This window comes from Orbicella faveolata, unplaced genomic scaffold (assembly GCF_042242905.1).
Source record: "Orbicella faveolata isolate gen_17 unplaced genomic scaffold, um_ofav_v1 contig_1, whole genome shotgun sequence".
Classification (NCBI taxonomy): Eukaryota; Metazoa; Cnidaria; class Anthozoa; order Scleractinia; family Merulinidae; genus Orbicella; species Orbicella faveolata.
Window position 1 is genome coordinate 14919631 of NW_028301536.1, and position 17842 is coordinate 14937472.

Consider the following 17842-nt stretch of genomic DNA (forward strand, 5'->3'; position numbering starts at 1 on the left):
TATGACACCATGAATACTAGTCCTTCCCAGTACTTTTGGGGGAACAAAACTCAAGATGGCGGCGCTTTTTGGCTGTGTTGATCATTGGGGAGAGATTGACCCTCCACTGCCCAAAACACCAGGTCTCCTCATCGAAATAACAGAACCGAAAGCAGCAGAATATGAAGTACCAAGATTACACCAACCTTCCTCAGAACACTTTCCACCTAAAGACGAGTAAGTAAGAAAAGTCTACATGCACACCTAATAGATAGTTCGTATCATTCTTAGTGGTGCAGTGTGAGAAATAAGACTTAGCTGAGCTATAAATCTAGCAAGGAGGAAAATGGAATTAAAATATACTGTAATATATGGATGAAAATAATCTTGATGAGGAGACTGAGAGATGAAAGGCCGTAGATAGAAGATCCACCCCTCCCCTCTCCCCTCAAGACAACGCTTTGCCGAAAAACAAAAAAACACTAGTATATACAACACAAAAAACAGTCAACAGACTAAATTTGAGGTGCTAGAATGAAAAAAAAGCTTAATAAAATTGATACAGGAAACATCAAAATGTCTCTCTAAGGCAGACTTATAGCTTTCTAGAAGGAAAGCTACAACTATCTCTGAAAATTCAGACTAAGATAACTATAATATCCATGATAAGAAGCAACGTAATTAATTTGCAACAATTTTATAATCAAACAGCCAGACCTGGCATCATGATATAAAGTGCAAGTAACCAAAATATTTGAAACTTATGACGATATTTGAAACCTGTGACCTCTAGAGGCTCTTCTGTGGTTGTAAAATGTCCTGCTAATGACACGACATAAAGTGTCTGCCGTTCAGAAACAAATGTGTAGCAAAAAAGATTGTGAGAAGGAAATTAAAAAAAAGAAAAGCAAACATACAGATGTCATGATGCGTAGAGCCTGTCATACTCAGATAAGACTGGCATTTAATCCAAAATCAATCATTGCTCAGCAAAATTTCCAAAGATGTCCCCAGCATCTCATACAAAAGCGGCAGATCCTTAAAAGATATACTCATTCAAGCAAAACTTTACACTGGCTTTTACATGTGGATAGGAGTTGTGTAAGCTTGTCATCCCTATTGTTATAGCTGATATACTTGTGTAGAATTTTAAGCAGTCCAATTTAAAACCAAAGAACGAGGACCCTAAGTTTGTAAACTCTAAGGTTGTCTTTTGCTAAGCGTGACTTAGTGCCATTATTACCAACCAAATCAATCTTAATTAAACAGGTGTACATGTATATCTATTCACCACTGGCATTTGGTTATTGTAGATTGCCTGCAAAGTTTATGGCATCTGTTAAGCCCCCACTTGACAAACACTCACAGAACCTAACACTACACTGTATTGAGCTACAACATCACAAAAGACGCATGCGGCTTATGTTGATGGCAGCACAACATCAACATGGAGAAGGAGGGGTAAGTTTATTTAGTATTGACCCTTTTATCCAGTATTTTTCCTGTAAATTTGATGTATTCAATGTCCTTTCATTTATCATTTGACTATTCACCCCAAGCATATCAGTCACTCAGTATATCTTATTAAACAAATACAAGGTTTGTGCTGGGAGAATATCTGCCTAAGGCCTTGACAGAACAGATCAAGAGCAGTGAGGTCCATACCATAGGGACTAAAGTCCAATGTTCTCTTCCATAGGTCTTTCATGCATTCATTTTATCAGTCAAAACGTCCTCCTATCTAACAGATTTATTTTTGTCAGAAATCAGAGGGTGTTGAAGCATCTTCTCTACCTGCCCACCCACCCAGATCAAAGCGATTCTGCTCCAGTAAAGGAGTTGTGACACCCCCAACACAGACCACTATCCTATCAAGGGCCCAGGAAACTATCAGGTAATGAGGCTTAAATATAAACAGGGAAAATGAAAAACAAAAGAGGAAAGTTCCTTTCCATTAAATTTCTTATAGGGTACACTTGACACTCGTCTTGTGACCACTCACACACTTATTCATGCTCTGCTAAGAAATATCTTAAGTTTAAGAAAGCCATGGGGACCAAATGTTTTGATTTTGTTGTGTATTCCACTTGCAAACTTATTGATTGCTTTATTTCTACATGAAACTCAAAGTATGGTGATAGCATTTAAGTAAAAGTATTTAAGAATAAAAGTTGATATGCAAGCTCTGGCTTATGACTGGAATATTTTCTTGTTAGAAGACAGACAGGCCTTTTACCCAGGGACAGGGAGACATATCACTGCAAAAAATAATTTGTCGACTATATTTTTTGGTTTAACTATGACCATCTTAAGAGAAAGGAGCACATCTATAGTCTATAAGATTTTGTCACACTGTACATAGTATTCTGTTTGTTTTCATGTACTTTGCTTGTTTTTGTGTCCTTTTTTGGGTCACAAGCACAGTCATATTTTTCATGGACAAAAAAAAAACAGTTTTATACATTGGGTGATTAATTAAATTATCTTAATTTCAATATTTTACACCATGTCTGTTGTAGTGCTCATGGATCCCAAGCCAAGTTAACATGTGCTGAGCTAGACAGTGCCTCCAACAGACATTTGTTGATGAGGTCTGTAGCTACCTTATGTGCAATGGCAGGATTTGATAGTGAGTTTTCTAAAACATTTTTCTGTCAGTTTTCATTTTTTTTAAAAACACTTATTAAGCTAACAGCAGAGGCATGGTGCCCTAATGGTTAGTGCTCTAGACTCTGGATCAAGTGGTCTAGGTTTGAGCCCTGGCTGGGTTAAAAGTGTTATGTTCTTGTGCATGACACTTAACTCTTACAGTGCCTCTCTCCACCCGGGAGTACAAATGGATACCGGTGAATTAATTGTTGGGGCAACCTAACAGAACACTGGGGAGTAACCTGCATTGGGTAGCATCAGATCAGCTAGGTGGTAGTAGCAGTACTGCTTGCCGCTTCTTGCTATTGGGCTGAAGAGGCTTTTAACAGATAAGAATCACACATAGTTTGAGTAGGGTAGTAGCTGAATTAAATACAAAACCATAGAAAATGTTCTTTGTATATCTTTTTATCTGTCCTAGAAAAAGGCCTACTGAGGAGGTTCAATAAAGTGTGAATTATGTGTGTTTTGTTCTAAATTGAGTGAGTTAAGGTATCAGACAAGTGGGAGCTTTATTTTATTTCCAACAAGTTGCTGGTATTATTGATTATGTTAACAGGTAGCTGTCTTGTTTTTCAGTGGCTAGTGAATCTTCCCTGGAAATACTAACAGACATTCTTGACGACTTCAACACTAAGCTTTGTCGTCTTTTGAGAATAGGCGTGGATAATGCTGCACTGAATGGGAGGACAGGTTTTCCTGTAAGAAAGATAGGTTCTACACAATCATGCTTGGAAACCCTCTCTGTTAAAATCAAAATTAAATTATCACTTTAGCCAATCGCAACTGTTACAGAGAATCCAACAATCCAATCAGAACTGAAAAAAAAAGAATGTTAAAAAATGTGTGACTGCTCCTGAATGGCTTGATGGCTCAGATGGTAGAGCACTGCACCGTTATCACAGAGTTCATAGGAACAACCTACACCACTGTACAATACATTGATTCAGACCTGTTTGGTGAAAACAGCCTCATGTTGACTGTGAATGAGTTAAAGAGCAGGCTGTGTGACTTTTTTTTTATCAGACAAGTAGAACTTAACCCAAAGCAAGCATATTTATTACTTGCGATTACGATTGTTTAAAAGCCAGTGTTGTTTAGTGCTTGCCCAGTAGCAATTTACTGTCTAGTTATTAAAGGTCATAGAACAGTTTTCAAAATTATTGAGTGTTGTAAAACTGAAACCAAAGCAATCACTCTGGCCAATCACAAAGGATGCAGACAGCTATTGAACTAATCAAAACTCTCAGCAAATACATGTAGTGGACTAGATGTGCAGGAAAATGTGAGCAAGTGAGACACTATTGGTTGTTGTTTTACTTCTGATTAGATGACAGAGTGGCATGAGTTTGTGAAGCCAATCACATAGCCCTGTAATGCAAAGCAACTGTGAATTAGTTTTAACACTCAAACCACCCCAAACCAGACTTTCAAGGATATATGCTTATCTCCTTCATGCAGGATGCAATGGAATATGCCCTACATGAGATTGGTCTTGGTGGATGTGCGGCTGTTCATAAGTACTGGGTTCAGGGTGTACAGGACTATGCTCTGAGGCTTGATCAGGAGGATTTGGACATGATACAAGAATACAAGTCTTTGATTGTAAGCATCTATTGACTCTGCAGTTGAATAGTGACAAGATCAAATTTGTTTCGAAATAAATGCAAGGTCTGCTTACATTACTTTATCTGTATTTAAAAGGTTCTAAAAGATAGATTTATAACGGTAATCGAACTGAGTGGAGTGCAATTTGGTCTGAAATCATACGCGTGATTTCAAAAATAGAAAGAGCATACAGGGCGAGTTTGATTTGAAATCACTTAGTATGGTTTCAGACAAAATTACACTCCACTCAGTTCAATTGCCACTTAATTGCATCTGTTTTGAAATCCCACAATTTAGTAGCTGAAATACAAGACTACAAGATTTTGGTCAGTACCTAAATTTGCCAAACAATGGCTTTTTTGTCTTTCATTTCCATGCAGTGTGATTGGTTAATTTGAAAAAGCCTTGAAACCTGATTGGTTGTTTTGTTTTAATTAGTACTCCATCTTCACTGGCCAGGAAAAAGTTACAATTTAGAGCAAAAAATAGTGTGATTTGAGAATAAATTACTCTGCTGACAGCCAATCAGATTTCAAGAATAACCAGTGATATCAAAAGGGATGTAATAAATGCCAAGAAATAGAAGACATCGCTTGTTAGTAGTAAATATAGTCAGAGTCAGTCAGTTAGTTTGTCTTTGTTTCACAGGATCCAACAACCAGGGCATTATCAGCCAGAGCTCAAGAGGGAGGTTCTTCTCAAGGTTACTCGTAAGTTAGCTTGTAGAAAAAGCTGCATCTAGTTTTTCAGCCTTAATTTATTCATGTTGCCAGGAAATGCCAGAGGAGTGTTTGCCGTCCAGCTTGACGTACTAGAAAACTAATAAGTATACAGGTGATCATATGGTTTTGAGTTCAATTTGGAATTAATTTGTACAAGTGAATTTTTCAAAAAGCTGAAATTGCACGAGCTGCTTCAGTGTTTGCAATTTCAGCTTTTTGAAAAACTCACAAGTGCAAATTAATTCCAAATTGAACAAGAAAAACTGTATGATTACTTATTATAATATAAACATGAAAACATTTGTATGGAGGGAGTGCCGGAAGATCTTTCTTGAAGAAATTTTTTCTCATTCGAGAAAACTGTTTTCAAAGTATCTGCACAAAATTTTAAACCTGACATAGCCACGGAAACAATACTCGAGAACCTACGCTGGCCGCCTCTTACAAAAACCATGGAAAAGCACTGTGCACTGTTAGTTAACAAGTGCTTGGTCGGAGAAGTTCCCCTATACTTTAAAGACTATTTCCTGTTACGCTGCCAGAGCGACAACCAACATGTTTTTAACAGATGCACTAGATCGTCAATCACTGACATTATTTATCATGGTGCATGCACATTTAATAGCCTTCCAACGAACATAAAGATTTTGCCACCTAAGGAATGTTTCAAGGCTATCTCTGATTTTTTTTCTTAGGTATTTTTTAGAACATTTTCAATTCGATATCCAGTTTTTATGAGAACGCTATTACCTTTTTAAGCTTTTTAATTTTTTAAACATTTCTGCGTATCTTTTATAGTAGTTACTTTTTTATAGATATATATTATTTATACATGCTCTTTTTATTTTACGTTATACAGGGCTCCCGTTGATACCAGTCCTGCGACTGAAGGGGTCACCCTGTTTAAATATCGATTATTATTATCAATGATCATTTTACGTGATATCATTGACTTAGAAAATTTCCTATCGTCTTTCAGCCAGTCATAATCCAGAATTACGATGTATAATTTGCACTGGTATTACACTTGACCTGCACTGCTCTCAGCCAATCAGTCGAGTAATTTTTTTCATGTATATTATTATGTGGGATATTTGTATATAGAATAGTTGCCAGGGAAAACTAATTCACTTGTGACAGGAGACCATGCATATAGCTTAATTTGGTAATATTTTGACCTGCAACCAGGTTATTAATGTCTGCTAGTGGCTCAAGGCATTGTTTGTGTCATCAGTTACTATATGCGTTTTAAAGAACCCTAGTTAGTGCAAGACTGAGAAAATTACATCTCACACACTGAATGCTGTTTGTCTGCCACACAACAGTGCAACAGCACTTTATTGACATTTCTATCAACATCACAATGATAACAGAATTGGAGTCAACAACAGGAAAAAACTACCCAAACATTGATACACTTCTGTAAACTTTAGGCAAGAACTCGCTATGGGGTGGGAGGGTGGGAAAACTGTTGCACTGTCTGGTGAGAAAAGAAAATTTGAATCATGTGACCAAGCCTGAAACTGACATCCTGACTCGTACCCAGGTCACTCATTCAGTGTGAGAGAACATCATTTCCTGCCTCTTTCGCAAGCGCAGCTGGCAGGAAAAACATTTCTCACACACTGAATGCCGTTTGTCTACCACACGACAATGCAACCGCACTTTATTGACAAGAAGAAAAAGCATAGAGCCTAGGAAAAATTGTCACTGGGATCGAAAAAAATCAACTAAAACATGAGTCCTCTACAGATCGGCTCTGTTGATGAACTTTGAATAGAAAAGAACGAAATAAGGAAAAAGAGGACTATTAGCCAAGCTTAGTGTAGAATCTCGAAAGAACTGGAGAGAAAACAACTAATATATCGCAGGACTAGCGACGTAACCGTACCTCCTTGCAAACAGAGAGCTCTAGAAACCCTCAGAAGGGCTTGTTCAATTTCGTTAATGTACATGTTCTTAGCTGTCTGTGAACGCCAGCCCCCATGACGCATCAGGAGCCTGTCTGGGATGGCAGCAGCTGCTGCAGAGGATGCTCCGCCCGACCTGAGACTGTGTAGGCCATATTGCTTGGGGTTGAGCCCAATGACTTTGAGTTGCTTCTCAAACAGCTCGGTGGCCCTTGAGTAAGTCAGCTGTTGCAGACGAAAGGAGAAGCCATGTTTGGTGTGGCAAATCTTCCTAAACAGATAGTCAGACCAACAGGTAAAAATCTTTCGGTCAAGGATACAGGGCATGTACGAAAGCCCATGTGAGCCACCAAGATGACAGAACCCTCTCTCTTTTGGTGAGCTTAATGGACATATGGTCACTTGTTATATGCAGATTATGGCGTCTCAGGTCCTTGAGGTCATCCCAACGAAGGAATGCTGTGAAACCCAGGGCAATGAGACATACTATCTGAAGCTCGCCAGGATTTCACCCACCAAACTGGAGCACCAATTCCTTGACCTGGGCTGCTGTGAGTGGGGTTTTTCTGTTTTCGACTTCGACTTCGACTTCGCGCGAACGTTTTCGAGACTCCCGCACTGGACTAACGTTGTGGGCCAAAAGACGTTGGGTGACCCTCGATTTAGGCGGCATAACTCGATAACATCGAATTAAAGCGCTGTTTTTTTTTTTCACGCGAAAACGGACAAAACTGTTGCACTGTCCGGCAAGAGAAGAAAAACTGAATCACGTGACCGAGCATGACACTGACATCCTGACTTTCGCAAGCTCAGCCGGCAGGAAAAACATTTCATTATGTTTGGCTGAGAGCAGGCCAATTTTTGATTAATTTTTAATTTGCACTGCAACATAATTTTCTTAGTCATATAACAAGTGAGTAATCTTGTAAGCTCTTAAGGATTTAAACTACTCGTAATATTTTAAAATTCTTTCAAATTGCACTCTCCTTAAGGCTAGTTCAATTTTGAGGGAATTTCAGATGATCACTCTTTGTATAAATCCTTTTAAAATTGCACTCGAATTATATACGATTACACTGTACCTCTACTAACTCTACCCTACAACGGACTGTATCTGATGTGTCATTTGAACTGTATTTCTCAACTATTTACTTTTTGTGTCTTTCTTTAGAGTCAAAGATGAATTAGAATTAAAAGGAAGTGGAGCGTTTTTCAAAACGTCTGTTGGGGTAAGTCTTATCCCATACATTTTCCCTCAATAAGCTGCAAAAAGAAAAACTAGTAATAAGATTTCCACGTGCGGAGAAAAGTGAATTGAGGAACGTTTGACTGAGGGCGGGGAAATTCTTTACTTCAGCTCAATATCCAGATGGACTTAATATAGTTTACACTGTCTGCAGTCATCTTTCTCATAGAATCGCATAGTTCAGAGAATTCTCGCACACTGATTGGTTACCTAAGCGAGGTTTTCAGCGTGGAATCGCGACTCTTGAAAGCGAGGCGCGTTAAATAGTGCAACATTGACCCAGACGTAAATATCGGTGATGCGTCAAGAACAGGCACAAATCCAACCAATTGCCTTTGCAGAAGGTCTGGATGATAATGACTAACAAACGACAAACATTTTTATCGACAATTGATATTTGCAACTCGTTCTTCCCACTTAAGGTTGCAGCAAAGATCCCGATTATCCTGATGGATTATTTTCTTGTGTTGTGTACTTAGACATGTCTTCACCCAGCACGAGAAAGCTAATTCAGGGTTAACGTGAATTTGGATTTCAATTTTTTCAAACTCCACAGAACATAAGCAATGAAAAATTCTTTTTCATGATAAGTAACTCATCTGACTAAGTGTCACATCAGGCCTCTTTTCAGAGTGCCGCCATTTCCCTCTGTCTTCTGGCGCTCTTTATACCTCTGTCAAAGGTTTCTAACCTACTTCCGGTTGCTTTTGTTCTCTACTGTACGCCCCAGGATGATCTTTGGTCGTCCTCGTCCTCTATCATTTGATGCCCAGGTCGTCGCTATGTCGCAGTTGTTCTTGTCATCCTGCCGTAGTATATGGCCAATTAGCTTCCAGGAAAACACTTTTACATAAGAGAAATCGATTCCTCGATTGACTGTTGATCTGGTAATTGTGAAAAACAGCTCCCAAAACAACCTGTCAACCTTCTGTCGGCAAGCTGTTGGCCGTCGGTTTCGAGAGGTCTTCTTCACAATTACTGTTAATCTAGATTGCGAGCAGTCTCTCCTTTGCTCAAAAATCCGCTGGGAAGAACGCAAACTAATGTACACTTAAATGTGGGTTAGTGTTAATCGGCTTTCGAACAGCAGGGCACACGTTTAAAAATACGGAACAAATTATTTAGCAGTCCAATCAAGTTGGTTAAATCTATTAGTCTATAATTTACTTTTGTATTTTTAATATATTTTTTAATTTGTGTATTTATTTTTTAATAATTTAATGTTATTTTGGATCGGGACCTTTCTGTAGATCACCTACGGGTGAGAAAGCTTCCCGTTAAAATATCATTATTGTATCTGGTCTAGAGGGGTACGCATAGTAGACAAGCATTCCATCCCAGGGGGGGTTGCATTACTCCTAGTCGCTTTAGTTCTTGCGAAAGAATTGTGAGATAAGCGACAGCACTCCTGAGTTACTAGGCACATTTAATCTCCTATGTAGCCTACGTATCTCATGGGATTTTGCCCGCGAGTGGTTTGTCTCAGCGGTGGACTAACTAACGAGAGCAGCGAAGCCGTACAGATAATGATGAGTAATAGACACTGCCGCCGGAACAAAGCACTCACGCATGCATGCACCTGATCTCCCATGTATGAGGACACTCTTTGCCTTGTTCTTGCGCGTGCTCAATAAAAGCCCTATTATTTTTCTTGCAGACGGATACATCAGATCAGGGCTCAGAGTTTTCAAATTTAAGGTACAGTTGCAGTTTAATCTCCGATAACGGGTACCTCCTCCTGTCCTCCTGTTGGCGGAAATGTGTAGATGGGAAGATATAAACAAGCAAACAATATCCATTATTTGTCATAATACTAATATCAGACGCAATAAAAGAAAAGTTAGATTTGGGATAAGTTGCTTGATTAAGCTATTGAAGAACTCGGTTGTTGTCAGTGTAACTGGAGGCTAAATGAACCGTTATGTTTTCGCGTCAGCCTCCTGCCTTTTCGTGTTTATTTGCGAGACAGGAGACAGAAATAAAGAACGAATAATTTACAGTTTAGTTTTATATATGTCGAATGATTTTCGCAGTTTTATCGGTTTTCACCTATTATGGCACAGATGACGTCATTATCAATTTTTTTTTTTGTTTGTTTCTTTATTGTATAAAACAAATAGATTCCATGTTGCCGTGCAACACCCACAAAATCGCGGGGTTTTTTTTTCAATTCAATTTCTTTTCCGTAACTGGACGTCATTCCAGCCACGGTGTTGTAAATGAAATTTGAATCGTTTTATACCTCCATGCGTAGGACACTAGGGACTGAGTAGACTTCGTAGCCTTTGGTATTGTGCGCAGACTCTCTACTGGTGCCCGACTCGCAATGTTTCTTTTACTGTATTGCGTGATGAACCCAACCACAGGCGGCCCAAGCTCTCAATGTTATCCTTTTTTTTTCCTTTTTATGCGAACGTTCAGGCTAACGTGACATATGGCATGTACTATTACATAACGACCGAATTTGACCACGCGAAACATGACTCCCGCCTTGCAGTATATGGAGGTGTTGTGTTACAACGGTTTGAATTTATAAAGGTTTGTATGGGAATGCAACGGCTTTGCTTGAAAAGCCAATTATTCTTATATTTTGTGAATAAAATCTACTTACCCTGTTGCTGTGTTGTATTCTTTGTTGTTTGCCAGCTCCTCGGGCCGATCTAACGCGATTTCGGCGAGTTATCGTTCTGTGGGTTTCCACTACTATTAGTACTACTATTAGTAGTGGAAACCCACAGAACGATAACTCGCCGAAATCGCGTTAGATCGGCCCGAGGAGCTGGCAAACAACAAAGAATACAACACAGCAACAGGGTAAGTAGATTTTATTCACAAAATATAAGAATAATTGGCTTTTCAAGCAAAGCCGTTGCATTCCCTTACAAACCTTTATAAATTCAAACCGTTGTAACACAACACCTCCATATACTGCAAGGCGGGAGTCATGTTTCGCGTGGTCAAATTCGGTCGTTATGTAATAGTACATGCCATATGTCACGTTAGCCTGAACGTTCGCATAAAAAGGAAAAACAAAAGGATAACATTGAGAGCTTGGGCCGCCTGTGATCGGAACAGATCCAGCTGACTACTGCATTGATCGCCAATCGAACCCAACAGATGCACATGTTAGATTACTGGACATTTGCGTGTCTTTGAATACGAACCACAGTCACGCTATTTATTCCCAAAGGGAGGTCTGGCGTGATAAGATCTGAAAGATAATGAATGCAACAGCCAATAGTCGACCGTCTTAGAAAATTGTGCACGGATATTTGTTCTGGGACGTTATCTGTTCCACGAAGCTCACAGTTTTCGAGCTCTCGGAACAGATAACTTCCTCTGGCAAATATCAGTGCATCAACCAGAGGTTGTTTTCTCATTCCTTATTTTATGAACGATAGTAAAATAATCCACATTCTTTATCCCTATTTATGTAACCAATATCGGTGACTCATTAGCAACACGCAATGTTCAATCATTCTCTGGTACCTATTATTTACTGTATGCGGCAGAAACTGAATTGTATTTTAAACTTATTTATTTACTTTTAAAGCTCGTTTACGTACGACAGTCGTCAGTTTTTGTGCTTTTTAACAAAACACACTCGGATTCAATGCGTCGCTAAGTTACCGGTACATATGACTGAACTCCTGTTATTATTTGTTTTGTTTCAGTCCTTATGCAATTGTTTCAAACGGAACCAATACAGGTGAGAACTAGTGGGAAATATCATTACGAGCGCTAAGTCAGCGTTGTAATCGTATCCAAGCTCGTAACACTTAAAGATTTGTAAGTTTGGTAAACGATAGCACGACTGTGAGCAAATCCAGTTTTTCGAGTTGAATCGTCTGGTGAAAATTTTAAAAAAGCTGAACAAACACTTGAGGAAAGCAAGTTTAGCAGACCTTTACTTACGTAAGAGAGCGAGCGAAAGGTCTGTTTAGTATGGCCTCGAGTTACGTCCCATTAATAACAGGTGTTGGTTTGGTGGGAGTCTTCTTCAACTCACGAATGCTGTTGTCTTGCTTGAAAAACAAAGCGAAGTACACATTTCTCCAGAACATCTGGCCCGTGGTGATTTGTCAGACTGTCTACCATGTCACGGTCCTTGCCATGAACACAGTGGACGCTTGGAGGAAACTCGATGTGCAGCGAGTAGAATATTGCAGTGTGGTCTACGTGTTAGTGTCGACCGTCATGACATTTTTCGTGGGTGGAAATTTGATGGCAATTTTAGCGATGGAATCTCGCAATACCCTGGCTTCGGTGGATCAAAGCCGAGAGCCATTTTCCACGTGTACACTTTTCAGAACGGCTGTTCTTGCACTGGGATTCTCTGTTACTGTAATTTTACGATGCTACATTTGTTTTGATCAGCAGTTAGCATTTTATGTGATGAACATCAGCGTGATCGTAGTGGTAACCATCATTGTTCTACTACTTGTGGCCTGTGGATCGAGCGTGCCGAGTTTGGATCTCGACCGCATCGCTCCTAACCATCCGATGCCGAGAACATCTTTGCTAACCCGTTGTAGGAACAATAAGGGAACCGTGCTATTTGTAGCTTTGTTTTTAATGTGTATTGGCTTAGCCATGACGCAGTTATTCTCCACGCAAGCCTTTCAGGCGTTTTCTTATCTGTTAATTATGAATGCTGTCGTTGGAATCGCTCTTCCCGTTACGTTTGGTGACTTTATTATTTTAAGCAGCAAGCTGGAAAATGAGATGAAAACTGTAGAATTCATTTAGCCTATTAAGACTCAAAATTACATGCATGGCTGAAGGACTTGTTGTTCAAAGATATGATTCTTGAATTCACGTTATTTTCATGTCTTTGCAAAACTGTTCACGCCGAAACAAACTTTTTAGCTATTGGGCACAAAGGCAAGAAAACCTGCATGTCATTTCGATTTATTTGAATTTTCAAATGCAATTAGCGCAATTTATTTATTTATATATTTTTTTTTTTTGCATGAACGCTGAAAATTTAGGTTACAAACTTTTCCTTCGATATTACCGACTGAAAGCTTTCTTTCAGTGTTATTTTTAGGTGTGAACAGAAAAACAAACAAACCCGGGCCACTGGCTATAATGATCAATCATGATCCATCATGCACTGTTTGAGTAAGCGAAATTACGCTCTTGTAAACTTCGAGGAACAGCTCTCCAACTGTTTTGTTGTTTCGGAAAATTGTACATGATGTATTACTCTTGACTAAGTTATCTATCACAAAACTGGATTTATTGATATTCAGTGTTCATGCTTGTCCAGTTAACCAAAAAAAACTATTTGCGCGAACCATTTCGTTAGATGTCCTGGACTTGAAAGACGAAATTCGCAGATCAAGATGTCGAGAGATAGCAACAAAAATCAATTGACCGTTGTTGTGAAGGAAGAATTCAAGATAGATTGGTGGAATAATTTAGATTAGTATAGGTGATCGTATGAATCGAGTGCAATTAAGGATTTACGCTACGAGTGGTATTTGAAAATTTTCTCAAAATTGCACGAGCCTTAGGGCGAGTGCAAATTGAAATAATTTCCATAGTCATGTGTAGCATAAATTTTTAATTCCTCGAGCTTTCATACGATTAGTCATTTCATGACTGAGAAAATTGCCATCGCGTGCGCGTTAATTTGCGCTACAATGCAAATTACGAATTAACGATTAATTGGCTTCCTCTAAGCCAATCACAGTGAAGTAATTTTCTCATTCATATAATAATCTCTGCAACTTTTAACGACCCGTGTGAAAATTAAAGTTTAGCCGAAGTATATACCATGTGGTGTCATAATTTTTTACATATATAACAAGAGCATCGATAACCGGACATTGCATTGAGTGAGGTATGACTCTGCAACAAAACATTGTGAATTTTCCACACCTCAGAGAGCCCATTTTGGGATATTCCACACTAGGCCGGAGGAATTTGGAAACGCAGCTTTTTTTCCTCCGGTTAGGCCTTCCGTCTACACTAATACGTCACGAAAAAGGACTTTTTGGAAAACGCTCTTCAAACCGGAAGAATTTGAAAACTCTGGCTTTGTGTTTTAGTGCCCAGAGACAATTTTCTGCAGTCTAGCAAAAAAACCAAGCGAAGCGAGTGCGCTTATTGTCCTTTTGCCCATAGTTCGTCGTTCTGGTGCACCTTCCGTAATCTTCTAAGCGGATGTAAATATAGGGGCATTCTACTGACGTCATTGTTTACATTTTTGCTCATTTGCATACGACTTTACGCACAGAAGAAAACTTGTTAGATATAAATTCACTCCAGGCAGCTAAAGAGCTAGTAAAACTTAATACATGGTGAAAGTTTTAGCTCTTTGGGTGTAATATTCAACGAGATGTTGTCTTTCAAAAACTGCAAAATTTCTGGGTGGCAAAAGCGCTAATGAGCTCATACGTTCTTTGTAACATTTTGAGTTTTTAAACCCGCGTTGCACAAAAAGTATTCAATACATCAGACTCATATTCATTGGCAAAGTTAATCGTACTATGACCTTTCAATATTCAGAACTGATTTATTTGTAGCTCCATCAGAAACTGAACTGCCTATGCTAATGAGGCAAATATTGTAAACAAGGATTTTCCCCTTTTTAGCCTCAATAGACCAATTCAGATATCTAAAAATTCTAACTTGGCTTGAAAGCTTAAGGGAATAACACAAAAGAAATTATTTGCTCATCCTTCGGCCTTATTGTGCCTTTTTCTGTTGTTTATTCTTCTATAAGCCTTGTAGCAAACAAGGGCTGCCTATAGGGGTATTACAAAAATTCAGAATGACTAATAACATAAGTGCTTCATCTCATGCAGACAAGCATTGCCTGTTGAGAAAGGAATGATGGTTTATGTTAAGTTTACTAAAGATGTAAGAAGGATGTCTTAAAATTAGTCACCCAAACGTTATGTGGAAGGCCATAGACTCAACTCCTTTTTAAAAAACTGAAAAAAAAAAAATAGAATAGTAAATAAAATTCGACGTAGTTTTTGTCATTTACTCGTCATCGTGTTTCTCATAAGCTCGGGTTAATGTAGTAAATGTGGAATTGTTTCTTCGCAGGAGAAGGACATGGTGACCCCACATCACCCCAATGGGGAATGTCTTACATTAAGGTAGGAATCTGATAACCCGGCACTGCAATAATATCATCATCGGTTACTTAGAGGCGAGACTAACTATGAAAGAGGGTGTAGAAGGTCCTTGGAGTTTATCACCCAAGGACAAAATAACCAAATGACTGAAACAGAACTGGGCTCTGTCCAAAACTAGCTCCTCTATTCGAAATATTGCTTATCAATTTCTTCAATCTATCCTTGGATTTTAAATCCTTTCAATTCTTCGAATGACGTCTGGTACGTGCATTCCCACGTTTAGTAGTCAAGTACTGAAACGGCTTTATCTTTTTTACCTCTATGATTCTTTGCATCCAAACGTTGGACAATCTCGGTTGCAACTCTCTCCATCACTTCACATATCAGACACACGAACCAGAAACCCGGCGAACTCTTCCATTTTACCATTGTGCCCAACTATTCAAGGTTGATTAACTGGTAGATGTCCAATCGAAAACTTCAGCTGCTTTAGCTTCTTCACTCTCGACCTCGTTACTTCTTTCCTTTCTTCCTGTCCCTTGGAGTGAGAATAGGTGGGAATAAGAATGTCTTTATCTTTACCTGCCTTTTTTTACCATTTTCTTCGCCTCAGTAAAACGTTTTGCTTTCTTGTGACAGACTGAAGGTGAAGAGGATGAGACATATGATGACCCGATGAATGTTGTTCCCAAAACGCCGCAGTCATAAAAGAGGTGGAATTAGAGACGGCGAAAGGAGAAGTATCTATGGACCCTCGCGAGGAACGACTAAGGTCTCTGAAGAGAGCACCTTGCAGGAACCTTATTCGTTTGATCAAACAAGATTGACAGTTGTGTGCTGTCTCGGGCAGAGACGTTGCTCGCCATCATGACGAGTTCTTACCGTACTGACCTGAAGTGTTTCGGACAGCTGGCGCTGGTTTCTGCTTGTATGGTAAAAGTCGGAAGCCCTTCAAGTGTTCAGGATCCTAAAGACTGGATTACAGCTCAGTAGTTGTTAAATCATATCATCAATGAACCTAGGGCAGAGACCCATGTCCCCCTGCTCTTTTGACATAGGAAGGGCTCTAAACGTTTTGAACAAGAAAATAACGCCCTTGCCACTGCGGACGACAAGTCGTGAAATACTGAACTTGCTAGTGTTCGAAGGGATGATCTGAGATCGACTCTTCCACTAGTCTTTCCCATTCCTTTAAAGACTGCTTATCAAATATCACCGAACTACGGGTCAGAATCACAGTCGATGAATATTGTGATATAAGTCAGTGTGACCGTTATTTATAGGACACATGAGAGGTAGAAACTGCTTACGTAGAATATACAGTATAGTTATACTAGCATGAATTCTACACTGATAACTTTTCTGTGTTTCTGTGATTATTCTTTTGAAAAAAGGAGATAATTTTTCTGTCTTTCCGTGAAATAACATCTTAAAATGATCTATCTTCCGACGTGCTTGTCTTGTGCTATCTGAATTTATAACTACATAATTAGCTCTTGTTATTAGTTCTTCTTAGCAGTCAATATTGAATAAACTGTTGTGTGCAGAAGATAGATAGGTACTTTTACTTGATTTATATGAGGGTGGCCCTTTTACAAGCAATAGAACCTGATACCAACAGGGGCACTGATTAAAGAGACATAAGAACTAAGATGAACCGACTTATTACGATTTCTTCCACGTTTGTCAACATTTAGAATATTATCTGGAATATGAATGATGGAGACTGTCAAATTTCCCAATTTTGACTCTCGTAACTTGGAACGTATCGGCCAGGAAGTTTGAGTTGCGAAATAACTAAAGAACTTGTTTTGCTGCGTGGCTAATGAAGTGAATAACACTTATTGGGGCAAATTACTGCTCACTTGTTGGGCGTTGACTCGACGAATTTCGTTCACAGAGTCTTCACTAGCATGGCGGCGGATTTGCCCCGGAAGAGTGTTCACTACACTTAACTGATTTCTCAATGTAACGTTCGTAAAAGGAATAATTCGTCGAGCCAAACTAGAAGTCTGATGTTTACGAGCTTAAAGCTTTTCGTCGGACCAAAAGAGAAATCACCGTAAACTAAAGTGTAGGGTCAGAGATTAGACGACATTAAAAGCTCTCTTACAGGTAGCTTTAGTCCCATTTATGCAACTATTTAAACCCCTTTTCCCTTCAAATCAATACCGTTGTCTCTTACTGTCTCGTTTTTCTCCTAGTGAATTAAAATGTAACCGGATAGCCTGCGTTGCGAGCGTTCCGTAGGAAGAGCTTTTTCCGCATTCTGGCTGCGCGCAAATTGGAGCTCTTCGTACGGGAAGGCAGGTTAAGTAGGCTAAGACCGGACTGTTTATGCAATTGTGAATAAATTTAGAAAGAAACAAATTCCGTTATAATAAACAGACAATTGAATGAAAAACTGCAAAAATACACACGTCTTCTGGCTCGAGTACATCCCTCAAATTTGGCCATTAAAATCTTTTCCTTGATTTCTTCGATTTTTGTTTGTCTCATATTTCAGAAAGCGAATAATATTGAAGTTATCTGACATCGGATTCACATACGAACTCTATACATTTGTATGATAGCCTTTTGACAACATTCACACAAGTCAAACAGGCAGTAAAGCCTTGAATTTATTTGAAAAAT

The 17842-nt window shown here is 39.0% G+C and overlaps 1 protein-coding gene across 1 annotated transcript; it reads left to right on the forward strand.

Annotated features, from left to right (window-relative positions):
* The first annotated feature begins 12 nt into the window (after positions 1-12).
* On the forward strand, positions 13-17326 carry LOC110061311 (STAGA complex 65 subunit gamma-like). The gene is made up of 12 exons (XM_089291368.1): positions 13-216; positions 1293-1440; positions 1743-1873; positions 2499-2608; positions 3208-3329; positions 4090-4233; positions 4885-4946; positions 8040-8097; positions 9772-9812; positions 11789-11823; positions 15177-15229; positions 15848-17326. The coding sequence occupies exons 1-12, from the start codon at positions 56-58 to the stop codon at positions 15914-15916; spliced, it is 1134 nt and encodes a 377-aa protein (XP_089147494.1). The 5' UTR covers positions 13-55; the 3' UTR covers positions 15917-17326.
* Positions 17327-17842: the final 516 nt, after the last annotated feature.

What these genes read in the sequence shown, in the direction of transcription:
- LOC110061311 (XM_089291368.1), top strand. Translation starts at nt 56, where the DNA reads ATGGCGGCGCTTTTTGGCTGTGTTGATCATTGGGGAGAGATTGACCCT. An exon ending in CACTTTCCACCTAAAGACGA is followed by an intron (nt 217 to 1,292) that starts GTAAGTAAGAAA and finishes TGGTTATTGTAG; the next exon opens with ATTGCCTGCAAAGTTTATGG. An exon ending in GGGGAATGTCTTACATTAAG is followed by an intron (nt 15,230 to 15,847) that starts GTAGGAATCTGA and finishes TTCTTGTGACAG; the next exon opens with ACTGAAGGTGAAGAGGATGA.